General features: G+C 44.5%; 1 protein-coding gene across 1 annotated transcript in view; it reads left to right on the top strand.

Annotated features, from left to right (window-relative positions):
- The window catches only part of LOC137418391 (beta-arrestin-1-like), a 71769-nt gene that overhangs the window by 12003 nt on the left and 39942 nt on the right, over positions 1-19824 (top strand). Inside the window, exons 2-4 of the mRNA XM_078773909.1 lie at positions 12872-12932; positions 13340-13384; positions 16844-17040. Coding sequence (XP_078630035.1) covers positions 12872-12932; positions 13340-13384; positions 16844-17040 — 303 coding nt within the window. The remainder of the gene's footprint in view (positions 1-12871; positions 12933-13339; positions 13385-16843; positions 17041-19824) is intronic.

Genomic DNA, 19824 nt, shown 5'->3' with positions numbered 1-19824 from the left:
GACTGGGATAAATGAAACGACGCAAGGGGTACAGTTCTCAAGACCTCCGGAGGAGGATATAATTAGTGGTGGAGAAAAGGGGTAGATTACAAGGTAATGAGGTAAAGACACAGAAGAGATAGGCACTTAGACACAATCTTATCTATCCCAGACAGACCACAGACAAACGGAACAAGACTGACTTACACAGGGATTGATGGCAGGGAAGGACAGGCAGTCGATAGCACAAGGTGCACATTGGCTCAGGGACAGGATAAAGCACGGTCCAGTCCAGAGATGCGGGGAGGTGTCACAGTGCTCGGAGGTGGCGTCCTTCTCTCTCCAAGCTCAGCGCGCATCTGACGTCACCTCCCTCTTCCTGCGCATGCTCAGCGGGGAGTGACACGTCCTCGGCTCGTTGGCTCCGCCCCAGATGGGATCGGTCCGCCGCTTCTATTGGGTGCGGGGGTTACCGGGCTCCGCCCTTGACGAGGAGCTGACAGCGAGCCCCTACTTGGTAACCCCGTCGAGCACATGTGCGATGGCGGCTCGTTGGAAAGGCCTGGCGCCCTCCCAACACCCCCCACCAACCAAGCCGGAGTGAGGACGCACACTCCCCGTGCCGCCGCCGCTGTTGTTGTTGTTGTTGTTGTTGCTGAACCGTGAGGAAGAGCTGCGGGGAGGTATTGGGAGGTCCTAAACTTCCTAACGGTGCCATACAATCACATTCTGGTGCAACGAAGAGTCAGAATTAATGGAAACGAGTCCTTAACTGACATAAACTAAGAATAACTAGCAAGATGTCCTATAGTTGTCTACGTGAGATGCGGTGGACCTGGATGCGACATTTAATGGGGGAAATAGGGGGAGGTCGGGTCTACAGAGTGTTGTTTACAGAAAATGGGACTAGGGAATGGGGGATTGGGGATAGTTGGGAAGTATGGAGGAAATAGGGGAATATTTACAAGCGGATATGGATGGATGCAAATCCCATATCCGCAACATTGCACCGTTCTCTACCTCGGGGCTTCCCGACCCGATAAATTTTTACCTACGTTAGTGTGGCACTCAGATGTAGTTCCCTCTACTATTAACTCAACCCTGAGTGCGACAGTTTTACAGATGTTCACAAATGAGTAAATATGTCCCCCTGCGACGTTGCACCCTTCTCCTCACAGAAACACACCCACAGGATAACCGAATCGCGGAAAGCATCCTCAAACTAAACATACAGCCGGTAGGGAGCATCATTTACACAAGACTGATATTTACACTACGATCCAGGACCTGTTCTTTGAGGAACACATGCAGATGTTATGCATAGAGAGAGCACGCATGCCAGCATCGATACACCAACCCACGAGTGCCCTGTGGCCCTACGGCCTTTAATAATGTGCAGAGCACCCCGTCCAAGCACCAAAAGCACCACCCCATTATGTACAGTCAGCACCATCCGGTGCACCAATAAAGTGTTCAATAACAATGCACAATCAAGTGTCCATGGTCACCGGTGGTGTCACAGCCGGCCGATATTCTGCCGCTGGTCTTGCCTTCATGGAGTGCACTTGGCCTTCTGGCTTCTTTAGGAATAAAGAAAGGCGCCAACCGCGTCCATTTCTAAATTGTGGCCGTCAGGGGGGCCAACTAAAAGTGGTTCACCTGTATGGCATAGGTGCCACGTTGACCCAGAGGGCCATCCACGGGTGGTGCTTGCCCGCAAAAGAACTGCGGTCCATGGTGGGCGGCCACAAAAATTGCGGTCCATATGGTGTATCGATCCAGGCAGCAAGCAGCGAAAGTACAGGCCCACAACTGCGGAGCCAGCACCTCTCTCTCCTCTCTCTCTGCCCCAAAGCCAGATCCTCGGAGGTGGGAGACAAAAGAAGACAAGTGAGTAAGGTGGTAAGGGCGCAAAAGTGCATGCAATATAAGGTAATGCACACTGGGGGCACATGGGAACCAGGTGAGACAGGTACGTTCCTACCGTACGCTCCCCCCCCCCCCACCAGGTAACCTACATTGCCCCTCCCTTACCCCTTACTGTATCCACAAAACACAACACTACCCATCAACATCTACTTTACACATCAACAAACGTCCCTACTGTCTTCCCCGTTCCTCCCATAAACCAAATTCGTCTTCTCTCCCTCCTAACCAATCAAATTTGCCATTTCCAACTCTCATCAAAATTTGCCATCTCCAACTCAACATCAAAATTTGCCATCACCAATTCATCATCAGTCCCTCCTAAGGAGGGAGAGATGGAATCACCCCAATGTCTCATCCACGTCGTGATGCGTCTCACAAATCCACACAGCAATTCTCCTTTCCTGCAACACAGAACAAAGGAACACAGGTGTGGAGTCATCATCATCACCTCAGGTAAGTGGCTGCGTATGGTGCGACAGGTTCATCAATCCTAACTATTTCCTAAATGACTTTAACAACTTTACATTACCCGGGGTCTTTCCCTGCCAATCCATTGGCCAACTTACACTATGGGTTCTAAAAACCAATTCCCATTGACCAAACTGTGGTGCTTCTCAAGTTGGGGTCTCACTCCCCCGATTCATCACTCGGTGCCCCCGCACAATTTCGGTGGCTGGGTCGTGTGACGCTCCTAGCTGGTCCGCCCACCTGCACACCTCCACCACTGTTGTTGCCTACCGAGCTCACCTGCTCCTCACCCTAACCTAACTAACTGGGGAAGGCCCTCTCGCACTCTCACGCCCTCAGTGCCCTCTCTGGCACGGGCCTCCCGATCCACACCCGGGATCCTCAGGCACCCACTGACACTAAAGGCTCCCAGAGCCCACCTGCGGCCTCACCTGGCCGACATCTAACAGTGGCGGAGTGCCCAACCATTCACACTCATACTAACAGGCCACACGACCAGCCAATTTCACCACACCAATGCACCCATCCACAATACCATTCTGCAACCGCACCACAAATGCCAATATCCAACCACAATTTACCTATACCCTCTACCTAACACTTACACTACCCGCCCCGGGTACTCGTGAAAGGGGTCCACTCTTCCCCCATCCACACCTTCGCACCATGCACACCACTCCGTACCACTTACTCCAACTCTCTCCACACCACTCATTCCAATACTCCATGTATTCCACACACCTGTACTTGCTCACCTGTGCTCTCATACTTGGTGCCGCCTGCACCCTTCTCTCCCCCAAGCGCATTCGCGCTGATCCACAACACTCACTACTCATACACTGCTCCACACACCTGTCCAGTTCTCACACAGCATCATCTCATCTAACTACTCCCCTCTGAAACTTGCGCTTCCCAGTCGTCCCTTTAAACTATTGCGCTCCCTCGTCATTATCATCCACTCTAATCTACCTGCGTCCCCACTACAGGTATCATTGTCATTAACTAATCTTAACGTTACCTAATGTCCTCTTCGCTAGATCCCTACACACAATATCCTAACCCACCCGGGCTAGTTTTCACTGCCATACACCCCCTAATCTAGTGCTCCTTTGCCCCCCCAGGTTTGTGAGGGATGACAGAGTTGCCATCCCACCACATCGGGCATCTCCCACTACCAATTTTGCACATCAAATTTCAACAAATCAAAAATTTGCCAATCACTACCCATCATCTGCCAATCATTACTGCCAATCCTTTGCCAATCATCAAATTTTGTTTTTTTCTAATTTTGGGTCCAAAACACTAACCTCATCACCCGTCTACTTATTAGATCCTCTCGGTGCGCCAATTCCCTTCTAAAGCTCGGCTTCGTACAGCCAAGCCATGAATGCGGGTTGTTTGGCGCCAGCGGCTGGATACGTCCCGCATTCGTTGCAGGGAGGGAGGTTTACCCGGGCCGAGGTCCCACGCACCACCTCGGCGCGGAGCCATCCCATGGCCCGATCTCGACCTGCCGGAATGCCTCAACAAAAAGTGGTCGCCATGACGACCCTTCCTATCGGGCTGCCCGCTCCGCCTAGTGGAGCACGGACGCGGCCGTTCAAAGCGAGGCCCAGCGTGGATCGCGTACGGCGGTCCTTTCGAACCCGCCGTGGCTCGGATCCCCGCTGGTTCTCGCGGCACGCGAAGCTGCCCGACGCGCACCGAGGGCCCGATTCGGCTAACTGTCGTTCTAACCGCTAACCCGGTTACCATCGATGCCTCACCTGCATGCTTACACGCATACGCTACCCCTTTCTTGCTCATACATCCAGCCGTTTCCATGCTCCTCGTCGTACCTTCTCTTACACACCTCAGTACACTCATTCCGCTCACAGACTTGGTCACACACCTGACCACCGAACACTTTGGCACACATTCGTCGTTCGCACACCTCACCAACACACCTCTTCGCGCCCCCTCCTCGGTCACCTCCTCTGTGACAATCACAGGTGTGCTCTCACTCGCACACCCAACCACGTGCCTCACTACCAATTCCAGCGTGCATTCCCACACACGCTCTACCATTCCAGGTGTGCTTCCTTTCTCACCTGTCACAACCAACTCACGCTCCGTGTCACTCTTACTACTCTCACCTCCTCTCTTGACAGCGCACTCACCCTTACTCTCGACAGCGCACTCTTTCCTCATGCACCCATCCATTACACACCTTTCTCGCGCACACTCTCCCGTTACACCCTCTGTAACACTCACCACAGGTGTACACTCTTCCTTACTTTTGACAGTGCACTCTTTCCCCATGCACCTGTCCGTCACACATCTTTCTCGCACACCCTCTCCCGTTACATCCTCTGTAACACTCACCACAGGCGTGCATTCTCCCTTTACACCCTCTGTAACACTCCTCAATTCGCGCTTCCATGTGCTCCCTCGCACACGCGCTACGACCGACTCACTCTCGACAGCACCCTCACTCCTTGGCACGCACTTTTTCCTCACACACCCCAGAGTCGGACTTTCTCACACACCTCCTTTTTCGCACACCAGACCTGTCGCACACTTCACCAACGGCCTCTCACGAACACCCGGGTCCATCTCGACCCCCAAGCTCATTAAATCACCTGGCGCATCATACGCACGACCATATTGGTCACCACTTACACCGGGTCCTCTTTCTCTTCGCTTCTCCTCCATCACCTGCGAATCCCTCATCCGGTTAATGAGAACATCATCACGATCCGAACACAGACTTTGGACCAATTATTTTACTTCCTCCTTTATCTCTTTCTTATCCTCTCTCCGTCGCTTCTTAATTTCGCTCACCCCTTCTTCCACTTCTTCTAATTTCTGCTTCACCTCCTTCATCTCCTCGTGCGCCCCCTTAAGTTCTTCCTCTAACTCCACCTTATTTTTTTCTATGTGCTCCCGCACCTCCCGCTCTTTAACCTCCATCACCTCTACCACCTTGTTCATTTTCCTCGTCAGGTCCTCATGTACCGTCTGACACTCTTTTTTAATTACCCCTACGTCCTTTTTCATCTCCTTCTGTGTCGATTTTAAACCCTCTATTACCGCTGTGTTCTTCTTTACCTGGTCCCCCAACTCCTTTTGTCCCACTGTCAGTTGTTCTACTCCCAGCGTCAACTCCTCTATACCACCTTGCAATTTTATAGTCCCCTTTCTCACCTCCTTCTCCATGCGCTCCTTACAGTGCCTCACCTCCTCGCGCACTCCTCCGACCTCCTCACTCACACCTCTTCTGATCTCTTCTCCCATCACTTGCATCTCCTGCCCAGATGCCACCCTCATCTGCTCCATTTCCTCCCTGTGAGCATCCAATTTAGTTTCTACCCCCATTCTGACCCCCTCGATCTGCTGCCCCATTTTTTTAACTTCCCTTTCCGCTTGGTCCCTCATGTCCCTCAATTTGCCTTTGCGCGCCTGAAGCCTCGTGCGCGAGGACGCCATTTTGCGAACCTGCCGCCCTCACTGCTTCGCTCTCCTCTTGTCCCTCAATTTGGTCCTGGATCGACCCTGCCTCACTCTCCTCTACCGGAACCCAGCCGTCTTGATCTGCCATAGCGCGACTTTCAAAATTCGGTTTTTTTTTGTAAAACAAAATCAAATTTCGGTGTCTTGTAATTTTGAGCGCGTTAAGCGCGCTTCGGGTCCAATCTCACTCCTCGACACCAATTGTTACGGACACGGCTTAAGATGTTGCTTGACCGAGCGGAATGGCCGCCGTGTTCGCACAGTTTACCCGATTACCCCCAACTCACCCGATTCCACTCGAACGTTGGCCAAATCGCGCTACGCTAAATCAATGATGGAAAGGACACAACGACTGGGATAAATGAAACGACGCAAGGGGTACAGTTCTCAAGACCTCCGGAGGAGGATATAATTAGTGGTGGAGAAAAGGGGTAGATTACAAGGTAATGAGGTAAAGACACAGAAGAGATAGGCACTTAGACACAATCTTATCTATCCCAGACAGACCACAGACAAACGGAACAAGACTGACTTACACAGGGATTGATGGCAGGGAAGGACAGGCAGTCGATAGCACAAGGTGCACCTTGGCTCAGGGACAGGATAAAGCACGGTCCAGTCCAGAGATGCGGGGAGGTGTCACAGCGCTCGGAGGTGGCGTCCTTCTCTCTCCAAGCTCAGCGCGCATCTGACGTCACCTCCCTCTTCCTGCGCATGCTCAGCGGGGAGTGACACGCGCTCGGCTCGTGGGCTCCGCCCCAGATGGGATCGGTCCGCCGCTTCTATTGGGTGCGGGGGTTACCGGGCTCCGCCCTTGACGAGGAGCTGACAGCGAGCCACTACTTGGTAACCCCGTCGAGCACATGTGCGATGGCGGCTCGTTGGAAAGGCCTGGCGCCCTCCCAACACCCCCCACCAACCAAGCCGGAGTGAGGACGCACACTCCCCATGCCGCCGCCGCTGTTGTTGTTGTTGTTGTTGTTGTTGCTGAACCATGAGAAAGAGCTGCGGGGAGGTATTGGGAGGTCCTAAACTTCCTAACGGTGCCATACAATCACATTCTGGTGCAACGAAGAGTCAGAATTAATGGAAACGAGTCCTTAACTGACATAAACTAAGAATAACTAGCAAGATGTCCTATAGTTGTCTACGTGAGATGCGGTGGACCTGGATGCGACATTTAATGGGGGAAATAGGGGGAGGTCGGGTCTACAGAGTGTTGTTTACAGAAAATGGGACTAGGGAATGGGGGATTGGGGATAGTTGGGAAGTATGGAGGAAATAGGGGAATATTTACAAGCGGATATGGATGGATGCAAATCCCATATCCGCAACAATATTACCTCGATGTACAAAGCATTTATTTCTGAAATTTGGAACATATTACCTCGATGTACAAAGCATTTACTTCTGAAATTTGGAACATATCACCTCGATGTACAAAGCATTTACTTCTGAAATTTGGAACATATCACCTCGATGTACAAAGCATTTATTTCTGAAATTTGGAACATATCACCTCGATGTACAAAGCATTTACTTCTGAAATTTCGAACATATTACCTCGATGTACAAAGCATTTACTTCTGAAATTTGGAACATATGACCTCGATGTACAAAGCATATATTTCTGAAATTTGGAACATATTACCTCGATGTACAAAGCATTTACTTCTGAAATTTGGAACATATTACCTCGATGTACAAAGCATTTACTTCTGACATTTGGAACATATCACCTCGATGTATAAAGCATTTACTTCTGACATTTGGAACATATCACCTCGATGTACAAAGCATTTATTTCTGACATTTGGAACATATTACTTCGATGTATAAAGCATTTACTTCTGAAATTTGGAACTATCACCTCGATGTACAAAGCATTTACTTCTGACATTTGGAACATATTACTTCGATGTATAAAGCATTTACTTCTGAAATTTGGAACATATCACCTCGATGTACAAAGCATTTACTTCTGAAATTTGGAACATATTACCTCGATGTACAAAGCATTTACTTCTGAAATTTGGAACATATCACCTCGATGTACAAAGCATTTACTTCTGACATTTGGAACATATCACCTCGTTGTATAAAGCATTTACTTCTGACATTTGGAACATATCACCTCGATGTACAAAGCATTTATTTCTGACATTTGGAACATATTACCTCGATGTACAAAGCATTTACTTCTGACATTTGGAACATATCACCTCGTTGTATAAAGCATTTACTTCTGACATTTGGAACATATCACCTCGATGTACAAAGCATTTATTTCTGACATTTGGAACATATTACCTCGATGTATAAAGCATTTACTTCTGACATTTGGAACATATCACCTCGATGTACAAAGCATTTATTTCTGACATTTGGAACATATTACTTCGATGTATAAAGCATTTACTTCTGAAATTTGGAACTATCACCTCGATGTACAAAGCATTTATTTCTGAAATTTGGAACATATCACCTCGTTGTATAAAGCATTTACTTCTGACATTTGGAACATATCACCTCGTTGTATAAAGCATTTATTTCTGAAATTTGGAACATATCACCTCGATGTACAAAGCATTTACTTCTGACATTTGGAACATATCACCTCGATGTACAAAGCATTTATTTCTGAAATTTGGAACATATCACTTCGATGTATAAAGCATTTACTTCTGAAATTTGGAACTATCACCTCGATGTACAAAGCATTTATTTCTGACATTTGGAACATATTACTTCGATGTATAAAGCATTTACTTCTGAAATTTGGAACTATCACCTCGATGTACAAAGCATTTATTTCTGAAATTTGGAACTATCACCTCGATGTACAAAGCATTTATTTCTGACATTTGGAACATATTACTTCGATGTATAAAGCATTTACTTCTGAAATTTGGAACATATCACCTCGATGTACAAAGCATTTACTTCTGACATTTGGAACATATCACCTCGATGTACAAAGCATTTATTTCTGACATTTGGAACATATCACCTCGATGTACAAAGCATTTACTTCTGACATTTGGAACATATCACCTCGATGTACAAAGCATTTACTTCTGAAATTTGGAACATATCACCTCGATGTACAAAGCATTTACTTCTGAAATTTCGAACATATCACCTCGATGTACAAAGCATTTATTTCTGAAATTTGGAACATATCACCTCGATGTACAAAGCATTTACTTCTGACATTTGGAACATATTACCTCGATGTACAAAGCATTTATTTCTGAAATTTGGAACATATCACCTCGATGTACAAAGTATTTACTTCTGAAATTTGGAACATATCACCTCGATGTACAAAGTATTTACTTCTGAAATTTGGAACATATCACCTCGATGTACAAAGTATTTACTTCTGAAATTTGGAACATATCACCTCGATGTACAAAGCATTTACTTCTGAAATTTGGAACATATTACCTCGATGTACAAAGCATTTACTTCTGAAATTTGGAACATATTACCTCGATGTACAAAGCATTTACTTCTGAAATTTGGAACATATCACCTCGATGTACAAAGCATTTACTTCTGAAATTTGGAACATATCACCTCGATGTACAAAGCATTTACTTCTGAAATTTGGAACATATCACCTCGATGTACAAAGCATTTACTTCTGAAATTTGGAACTATCACCTCGATGTACAAAGCATTTATTTCTGAAATTTGGAACTATCACCTCGATGTACAAAGCATTTATTTCTGACATTTGGAACATATTACTTCGATGTATAAAGCATTTACTTCTGAAATTTGGAACATATCACCTCGATGTACAAAGCATTTACTTCTGACATTTGGAACATATCACCTCGATGTACAAAGCATTTATTTCTGACATTTGGAACATATCACCTCGATGTACAAAGCATTTACTTCTGACATTTGGAACATATCACCTCGATGTACAAAGCATTTACTTCTGAAATTTGGAACATATCACCTCGATGTACAAAGCATTTACTTCTGAAATTTCGAACATATCACCTCGATGTACAAAGCATTTATTTCTGAAATTTGGAACATATCACCTCGATGTACAAAGCATTTACTTCTGACATTTGGAACATATTACCTCGATGTACAAAGCATTTATTTCTGAAATTTGGAACATATCACCTCGATGTACAAAGTATTTACTTCTGAAATTTGGAACATATCACCTCGATGTACAAAGTATTTACTTCTGAAATTTGGAACATATCACCTCGATGTACAAAGTATTTACTTCTGAAATTTGGAACATATCACCTCGATGTACAAAGCATTTACTTCTGAAATTTGGAACATATTACCTCGATGTACAAAGCATTTACTTCTGAAATTTGGAACATATTACCTCGATGTACAAAGCATTTACTTCTGAAATTTGGAACATATCACCTCGATGTACAAAGCATTTACTTCTGAAATTTGGAACATATTACCTCGATGTACAAAGCATTTACTTCTGAAATTTGGAACATATCACCTCGATGTACAAAGCATTTACTTCTGAAATTTGGAACATATCACCTCGATGTACAAAGCATTTACTTCTGAAATTTGGAACATATCACCTCGATGTACAAAGCATTTACTTCTGAAATTTGGAACATATTACCTCGATGTACAAAGCATTTACTTCTGAAATTTGGAACATATTACCTCGATGTACAAAGCATTTACTTCTGAAATTTGGAACATATCACCTCGATGTACAAAGCATTTACTTCTGAAATTTGGAACATATTACCTCGATGTACAAAGCATTTACTTCTGAAATTTGGAACATATCACCTCGATGTACAAAGCATTTACTTCTGAAATTTGGAACATATCACCTCGATGTACAAAGCATTTACTTCTGAAATTTCGAACATATCACCTCGATGTACAAAGCATTTACTTCTGAAATTTGGAACATATTACCTCGATGTACAAAGCATTTACTTCTGAAATTTGGAACATATCACCTGGATGTACAAAGCATTTACTTCTGAAATTTGGAACATATTACCTCGATGTACAAAGCATTTACTTCTGAAATTTGGAACATATTACCTCGATGTACAAAGCATTTATTTCTGAAATTTGGAACATATTACCTCGATGTACAAAACATTTACTTCTGACATTTGCAGCCTATTTCGTCCAGTGGAAGCCGAGAAACATATTTTCAGTCCCCATGTTAAAGCTGCAAACAGAGAAACGATCCCTTATATAAAGGGAGGGGCGCTTTGTGCGCCTCCTTTGATTATGCCAAAAAGTTAGATCTTAACAAACTACTATTGTAATACAATGCATCAAATCAATATTATCTTCGATAAGACGAACAACAATGATTATATTTGAATAAACTTCTGGATGGAGACCAGGTTACTCCAATTCTACAGATATTTCTGATTCCTTGAAATCTGATTTTGCGAACATTGGCTTTTCTCAAATCAATATAATTTCACCTCCTAACACAATTTTTACAGATTATTTGCACAATCCCAATATCTGTTCATTTTTCATAACACCAAATGATTCTTGTGAAATTATTCAAATAGGTAAACCTCAAAGTACTAAAAAATACCGCTCGTTGTGTGTTTGATGGAATCGATGAATCAGTGGTTGAAGTTTTGATTTCCTTTATTTATCGACCTCTTGTCTTAATCTTCAATCTCTCTTTCCTTCGTGGATCTCTCTCTTGTCATCTTAAGGTCACAAAAGTTACTCTCATATTCAAATCTGGCAATGAATGGGAAATTCACAATTTATTTCTTTTCCTCCTTGTTCTTTTTTCTAAAATCTTAAAGACTTGTTTATAACCGTCTTTCCAAGTTTATCTCTAAATTCAACCTTATTTATGACCAAGAGTTCGGCTTTAGATATAATCAGTCTACTGACATGGCCCTTGTGTAGCTAGTCGATAAAATCGCCGATGCGGTTTGTAAAAAAAAAAAAATTGTGAAAAATTAAAACATTTAAAAATCGTATCAAAACCCCGATGAGGTTTGTAAAAAAAAATACATACCTAGCGCTAGCGTTCTTATTGATCTGCTCTTACATGAGCATTGATCTGCATCTTTAGCTCTTACACCAGCCTCGACTTTGTATTCAAAAAAAAGATAAAAATCTGTCGAAAGCCTTCAATACAATTCACCATATAACAGTATTGTCTAATCCAAGCTTTAATTTTATGGTAGCAGGTATTGCTCTGCAATGGTTCGCTTCTTATATCAGTAACAGTCAACAATTCAAGACTGAAAAACTGTGATTCCAGTGAAAAGGCCATTCCACATTGTGTTCCATATGGTACCGATACTTGGTCCTTTCTACCATATACTGGACTCTGGAACTCACTACCTCACACCATCAGAGACTCCTCCTCACTCACCACATTCAAAACATCACTAAAGACCCACCTGTTCAACGCTGCATTCAACATTCAACCCACAGCATTTAACCCCTGACTATCTCTTCTCCTTCTCCCTCCTTTTGCTTTAAATATTTCCCTATTGATTCTTGTCTTGTCTTTTTGATTCTTGTCTTATATATATGCCGTATATCGCTGCTGTTTGTTTTCTTGATTCTTGTCTTTTTGCAATTGTTGTTTTCATGTATTGTTATGCATTATGTTTTCCACTCTGTCAAAGCGCCTTTGGGCTTCTGGAAAAGCGCTATACAAAATAAATGAATTATTATTATTATTATTATATGTTAACATACACACAGCTACACACATACATACATATACACACACATACACACATACACACACATACACACAGATACACACACATACACACAGATACACACACATACACACATACACAGAGATACACACACATACACGCACATACACACGCATACACACGCATACACACACATACACACACATACATACACACACGGTCCTAGATGTTTAGTTTAACCACACCTCAACTTTTTCTAATCCTCTTCAGCAAATCCTGACCCTCTTTTTCATCCACCATTCCCACAGGTCATTGTACATCTTGGCAAGCGAGACTTTGTGGACTTCGTGGACTCAGTGGAACCAGTTGGTGGGGTTGAACAACATTAAAATCCACTGTTTTGGTCTACTCTCTCTTTTAGTTTATATGAGCTGTTCAGCATAGTCTTCTTCTTCCATTTGCAGCACATGGCTGCAGGTAACATCATTGGCTGAGGGCACATCTGTGCTGCTAATGCAGTGCCCTCTGTAGGTCAGGGCAGTAATTTTGATTTTTTTCATGGTGCCGGCGATAGCTCGCCTACTCTTCGCGAAGTACACCATAGGGTCTTTAACATCCACCAATAAATGCTGGCAGAAGGGGCACCAGTTTAATGTTCATCCGCAGCAAATTGGATTATCGTGAAATATTCCATGTAAACAAATAGTCAGCTAAATTTCTTCTGACGTTGGCATGGTTACTTGTAAATCAAGTATTCTCAATTGCGTTGTTCACAGATGGAGTTGTCTTGGTGGATCCTGACTCCGTGAAAGACCAGAGAGGTTTCATTTTATTTTATTTTTTTTCTTCATTTGCATAACTGTTGTTTCCTTGACAGTGACTTTATATGTATACTAGTGAGATACCCGTGCTACGCACGGGTGGGAGGACAGAAGCAAACAGGCAATGCAGATATGGCGAATGCTACAGCATGAAACCAATAAATTCCACATTCCTGTAGCACCTTCAGTCGCACGTCAGACATGGACAGCAAGTTCGTGAAGGACTTCCATGAAAAACGTACCCATTCACAAACAAACTGGTACGTTCACGTATGGAAACATCGATCGTGGGTCCGTGGCGAATCTGCATATGGCGATCCGCGAAGTTCACGTCCAGAAAGTAGAAACCATCACGGCATGTCGTCATTTACTTGAACTCGATATCTCTTTTTTCATTCCAAATAACATATGTCCAATCACAAATTAATCAGAAAATAAACTTTTAACAACATTGTTAATGTTTCCTTCATTGTAAAAACTACCAAATCAACAGTTAAAAGGATTTTGAGCCGATAGCTGTTATGGCCTTGGCAAGATCGATGGAGATAGCGATCTGTTAGTTTATACACCGCCCAAATAGCTATGTGGAATTCTCTCATGGAGAGATTAAATGTCGTTTGAACTTTGGCTGAGGTCATTATTTACTTTTAATGATGTTTATATACGAATGATGTTTAATGATGTTTATATTGGTTTTGGGTCGTCCTTTCCGCATATCTCGTGGGATTGTAAGTTGGAGAGATGGCCGTGATGGTGGGGAGGGGGATGGAATTCTCTCAAGCAGGGATTCAACCCGTGTCCTTATAAAAGGTTTTTGTCCGAGGTCACCGAGTTCGATCGGTGCAGCTGTGCAGCGATCGGTGCAGCCGTTTGTGCGGCACCCGGGAAAACAACATCGTCACAATGAAAACATCGTCACAATGAACGTTATGCAAACGCGAATGTTATGCGGGAGTCCAAACCTGAGAATGTTGGAGACCAAAGCTGAAATTGGGAAAACTAAATAGCCTATTTTACTCCCGGAGATCTCAGAATTACCCAGTACCCACCCAAAATATCGTTGCGATCGGTTCAGCAGTTTTTACGGTAACTTCAAATGGACAGACAGACAGACGGACGGACATTTGGTGAATTATAGTAAGATTATTTCGAGAAAATTTCACTGGTTCAGCTAAAAACAAAAAGGATAAATCAACCTTGGTCAAAAATGAAAGACTAAAAGTATTGTAAAGTTGAAATTTGACTATCAATATATTGTATTGTAGGAGTCGCGGATGACAAGAGGACGAGGCCAATTCTCAGCTTGTTCAAGGCTCCTTTATTCCAACAGAACTCCCCTCGCGAACGGAACTCATACAGCTTTTATAATGCCAAAATCCTTTTCGGAGGGCGTGGCTTCAACAACCGCGCGCACGCCACGCCCACAACATAAAAAGCCCCACTGGCCCATGCCCGTGGATTATGTCCCAATAAGGTGACCGCTACATGCGCCCCCCCCCCCATCCCCCAGAATGCACTCGCACGGGCAATGTCAGTTTTCGGGGGGCCTTAACCACACGGCCGAAACGACTGATGACCCGAGCAGGGACTGTGAGCGGCTTGGCGGTGGGCGGGCCAACCGGGGACTTACCCGACGGTGGGGTTGAGCCAACCGAGGGGGCTGGTCAAGGCCTCGGGGGAGGCTGCTGAGGTTCCTCACGGGCCTCGGGGGAGGCTGCTGAGGTTCCTCACAGGCCTCCCGGGCTGCAGAGTAGGAGTAGGAGTTGTAGTTGTGCGAGTTGTAGTTGTAGAGTTTCTGCGAGTTGTAGTTGTAGTATGTAGGAGTTGCACGATGGTGACGAGCAGCAGTGCCGCCAGCGTCAGTGCACGCGAAGGTTACGAGCAGCAGCGCACGGCCGCAGTGCGCGCGAAGGTGACGAGCAACAGTGCCGCCAACGTCTCGTACCTGCATCCCTTCGGATGATCCTGGAGAAGGCTCACCACTCTGGTCGCAGAGGAGGTACTCGGCCGTAGTGCGCGCGAAGGTTACGAGCAGCAGTGCTTGGCCGCAGTGCGCGCGAAGGTTACGAGCAGCAGTGCTCGGCCTCAGTGCGTGTGAAGGAGACAAGCAGCAGTATCGCCAACGTCTCGTACCTGCGTCCCTTCGGAGGATCCTGGAGAAGGCTCACCACTCTGGTCGCAGAGGAGGTGCTCGGCCGTAGTGCGTGCGAAGGTTACGAGCAGCAGTGCTCGGCCACAGTGCGCGCGAAGGTTACGAGCAGCAGTGCTCGGCCTCAGTGCGTGTGAATGAGACGAGCATCAGTGCCGCCAACGTCTCGTACTTGCGTCCCTTCGGAGGATCCTGGTCACAGTGGAGGAGCCGAGCACAGATGCGACCCAACAGTATGACGTGTCGCCCGCGGAAATGTTCCGAAGGGCCAACTGGGCCTCAGCCTGCGCGAACCAAACGGCCGCCCGTCGTTCCCAAAACTCCGGCAGTTCGATCGAAACTGCATTTGCCATGTTCGTTTGAAGCCTCCAAAAACGTTCGGGAGCAGCCGCAGTCACCAATGTAGGTGTGGCGGATGATGAGAGGACGAGGCCATTTCTCAGCTTGTTGAAAGCTCCTTTATTCCAACAAACTCTCCTCGCGAACGGAACTCATACAGCTTTTATAACGCCAAAACCCTCTTCGGAGGGCGTGGCTTCAACGTCCGCGCGCACGCCATGCCCACACCATCAAAAGCCCCACTGGCCCGTGCCCGTGGATTATGTCCCAATAAGGTAACCACTACAGTATGTAAATTCAGGTTTATGACCCTTTGCAACTTTAAAGAACTAGGGGGGCCGTTGGTCCATTGAACCAAATTTTCATTGGTTTTCACCACCTTGTAGCATACCTACCTGCTGGACTCGGGGTCTTTTGGACTTTTGGGTCCTCGGGGACTTTTGAGTCTACTGGGTCTTTTGGGTCTTTAGGGACTTTTGGGTCATCTGGATATTTTAGATCTTCAGGGAATTTTGGGTGATCTGCGTCTTTTGGGTCCTCGGGGACTTTTGGGTCATCTGGATCTTTTAGGTCTTCAGGGACTTTTGGGTGATCTGCGTCTTTTGGATCCTCGGGAAATTTTTGGGTCTTCGGGGTCTTATGGGGCTTTTTTTGTGTGTATACAAGATCGAGGCTCGTGTAAGAGATTCAGGGACCTTTGGGTCCTCTGGGTCTTTATGGGTCTTCGGGGTCTTAAAGATATTCGGGTCTTAAAGGGTCTTCAAAGGTCGAAGGTGTCTCAGCAGTCTAAAGAGTTAATCTGCTGAAAAAAATTGGTGAAAATGACTTCATGGCTTTTAAAGTCCACTTAAGATAGGTATTTGGATAGTGAATGAAACTTGTGCCCTGCCCTTTTCCATGTTAGTTGTGCCTGGTGTTGAATTCCCTTTCATTGCTCTATTGTGTAACTCTCTGCTTTGTGCGTCTGCTAGTGTATGTGTCTATCACCGGTGTATTTCGATATGGACGGCAAGATATGGACGTGATCGGCATGCCCTTTCGAAGAGATATCTACATTGCCCACGTTCAGCTCTATCCGCAGATGTCCGACCATCCTTTGCAGCTGACTAATCTGCAGCAACTTCTGCTCAATAAACTTGGACCCAACGCATTCCCTTTCACTTTCACCGTATGTGAAGCTTTTTTGTTTTTGTTTCATGAGATATCTGCAGCTTTACCTGATTATGTTTCACACAGCACATTGTTTGTTTCGTATATATTTAATATTTGTCAACGACCTCACCTGAGTACAAGGCAAGATAATTGCTTACATTTTCAAACTAGACGTGTAAGTTGTTTTTATTTAACTGTAGCTTTCCCCCCTTTTTATGCCCCCGCCGACAAAGTTGCTGGAGGCATTATGTTTTCGGGTTGTCTGTCCGTCCGTCCGTACGGGCTAAACCTCGTTTTTCTCAGCAACCACATGTCCGATTGAGACGAAACTTTCAGGGTAGGAGTGACACCCATGCAGAATGTTAAAAAAAAAAAAAATTGTGACATCATAGGTCACGTGGTATGGCAGCCATCTTGGATTAAAAGCAAATAATTAAAAAATATTTCTCGGAAACCACTGAATGGAAAAATTTGAAACTTGTCATTGTCAAGTACTCCCAATGTGGAACAAAAGCATGATAATGATGACATCATAGGTGAAGTGGTATACCAGCCAAAAATTTTTATCGAATTCCTTGTCCTAAAAATCAGAAATTGCATGCACATGATCTATGACCCATTTGTATTGAAATATAAAATTTAGGATATCATAGGCCACATGGTTTGGCAGCCATATTGGATTGAAGGAAAATATTAGAAAATTATATCTCTGAAACCGCTCACCCTATCGATGCGAAATTTTACAAATATCATCTAACAGCACTGTTGCATACAGTTTGAAAATGATAATGTCGTAGTTCACGTGTTTGGCAGCCATCTTGAATAGACAAACGAACCTTATCCGATCAACTCGAAACTTCACAAACGTGATCCCCTAACCATATACAGTAGTGACCCCTAATTCCGAACGCCCCTCATCTCGAACTACTCTAATTCCGAACCGTAAATTCGAGAAAATTTTGTCCCTAATTCCGAATGTATTTCTATAACCGAACCGCCAACATAGCGTTAGCGTCGTTCATATTTCCCGCCGCGAGCGTCGTTCATATTTCCAGTGCTGAAATTAGAGAACTGTGCTTCCATTGGTCTAAAACACAGGCCATTGTTGAAAACTGGCACCCTAATAAAGCAGTGGTTAACAGGAGCATTAACTTGAAAAGTTAAGAAAAGTCGCCAACACCAGGCAACTTTGGAGAGGTGGTTCTCTAAAGAAAGCAAGCCTAGTGAGCCCCAACCCTCTACAAGTGGTGTTAAGAGACAAAGAGAGCAAACACCAGAAGCACAGTCATCTGATGTTAGCTTGGAAGGTGCCTCACCTTCCAAGCAATAAAACCCTCTCCCTCCTTCCTCCTCTCCAGCTTCCACATGCACCATCAGAACTCTCCACTAAGGTAAATGCAGTTATTTTCATGTTAGTACATTTATTTCTTGTTATTATTATTATTATTATTTGATATTTAGGGCAATTACTCATCTTATTTTACCTTGAATCATGTGTATTTGCAGTTAACAGTGTCTTGATAATGGGTTTTTGGGGTCCAGGAACGGATTAATTCACTTTCCATTATTTCTTATGAGGAAAATAGTTTCTAATTCCGAACTTTTCCCAATCCGAACTGCCGCTGGAACGAATTAAATTCGGATTTAGAGGTCCCACTGTATATGCAGAGTGGACATTTTTCATGTCATATGTCATCTGGTATGGCAGCCATATTAACTTGAAAGCCGATATTTTTAAAAATCCCTTTTCTGAAACTGCTTCACCGATCGATGTGAAACCTGTCATGGCTGGTAAAAATGTGATACTTGAGAACAGCTGAAGGGATTTAAATCAAACTTGTTAATTTTTAGGACAGTGAACGATGGCATCTCCCATTGTGGGACTATGCGGAGGCATATTGGCAAAACAGTCGCATTGTTCTAGTTTATTTATTCCTTTTATTTTATTTATTTATCCCCTACCTCTCTTTCCTCCCCACTTTCCTTATTTGTCCAAGTCTCCCTCGATTTTATCCTTCAACCCTGATGTTGGTGTTTCCCCCATCTTTCTACTTTTCCTTTTCTTCTGTTGCAACATGTTGAAATATGTTTAGTGTTCTAGCTCGTCCACAAGTCTTGAGTTCATATACAAAACTTAATATTCATTAATAGAGTGTACTCTTTTAATAGAGTGTTTGTAACACTCGTAATATTAGGTGCAGTGTGATAAAGGAAATCAATCTGGCAGGAGTGGATAACGTTTGTGGTGAAATAAACATCAATGTAAAGAGCCTTGAGGACCACCTACATTACTGATGGATGGAGAAGATGAGCGGCCATTGACAATAATAAACTAGAACGAGCAATCAAAGACAGCATACCCTCGCCTGAACTTGTTTTGTGTGTTTTTATAGTACATAATTTATAGACATACTCACATTCTAATTGTACGTACTTTATAGACACTCACATTCTAATTGTACATATTTTATAGACGTACTCGCATTCTAATTGTACATACATTATAGACGTACTCACATTCGAATTGTACATACTTCATAGACATACTCACATTCTAATCTTACTATAATTCACCAAATGTCCGTCCGTCTGTCTGTCTGTCCGTCCGTCTGTCTGTCCATTCGAAGGTACCGCAAAAACGGCTGAACCGATCGCAACGATATTTTGGGTGGGTAATCCTGGGATCCGCTAGAGTAAAATAGGGTATATTGTTTTTCCAATTTCAGCTTTGGCCTCCAGCATTTTCAGGTTTGGACTCCCGCATAATGTTATTTTCCCGGGTGCCGCACAAACGGCTGCA

The sequence above is a fragment of the Myxine glutinosa genome, chromosome 1 (genome assembly GCF_964187855.1).
Source record: "Myxine glutinosa chromosome 1, kmMyxGlut1.1, whole genome shotgun sequence".
Taxonomy (NCBI): Eukaryota; Metazoa; Chordata; class Myxini; order Myxiniformes; family Myxinidae; genus Myxine; species Myxine glutinosa.
The sequence above is the reverse complement of the archived record's forward strand: the minus strand, read 5'-3'. Positions and strand labels throughout refer to the sequence as shown.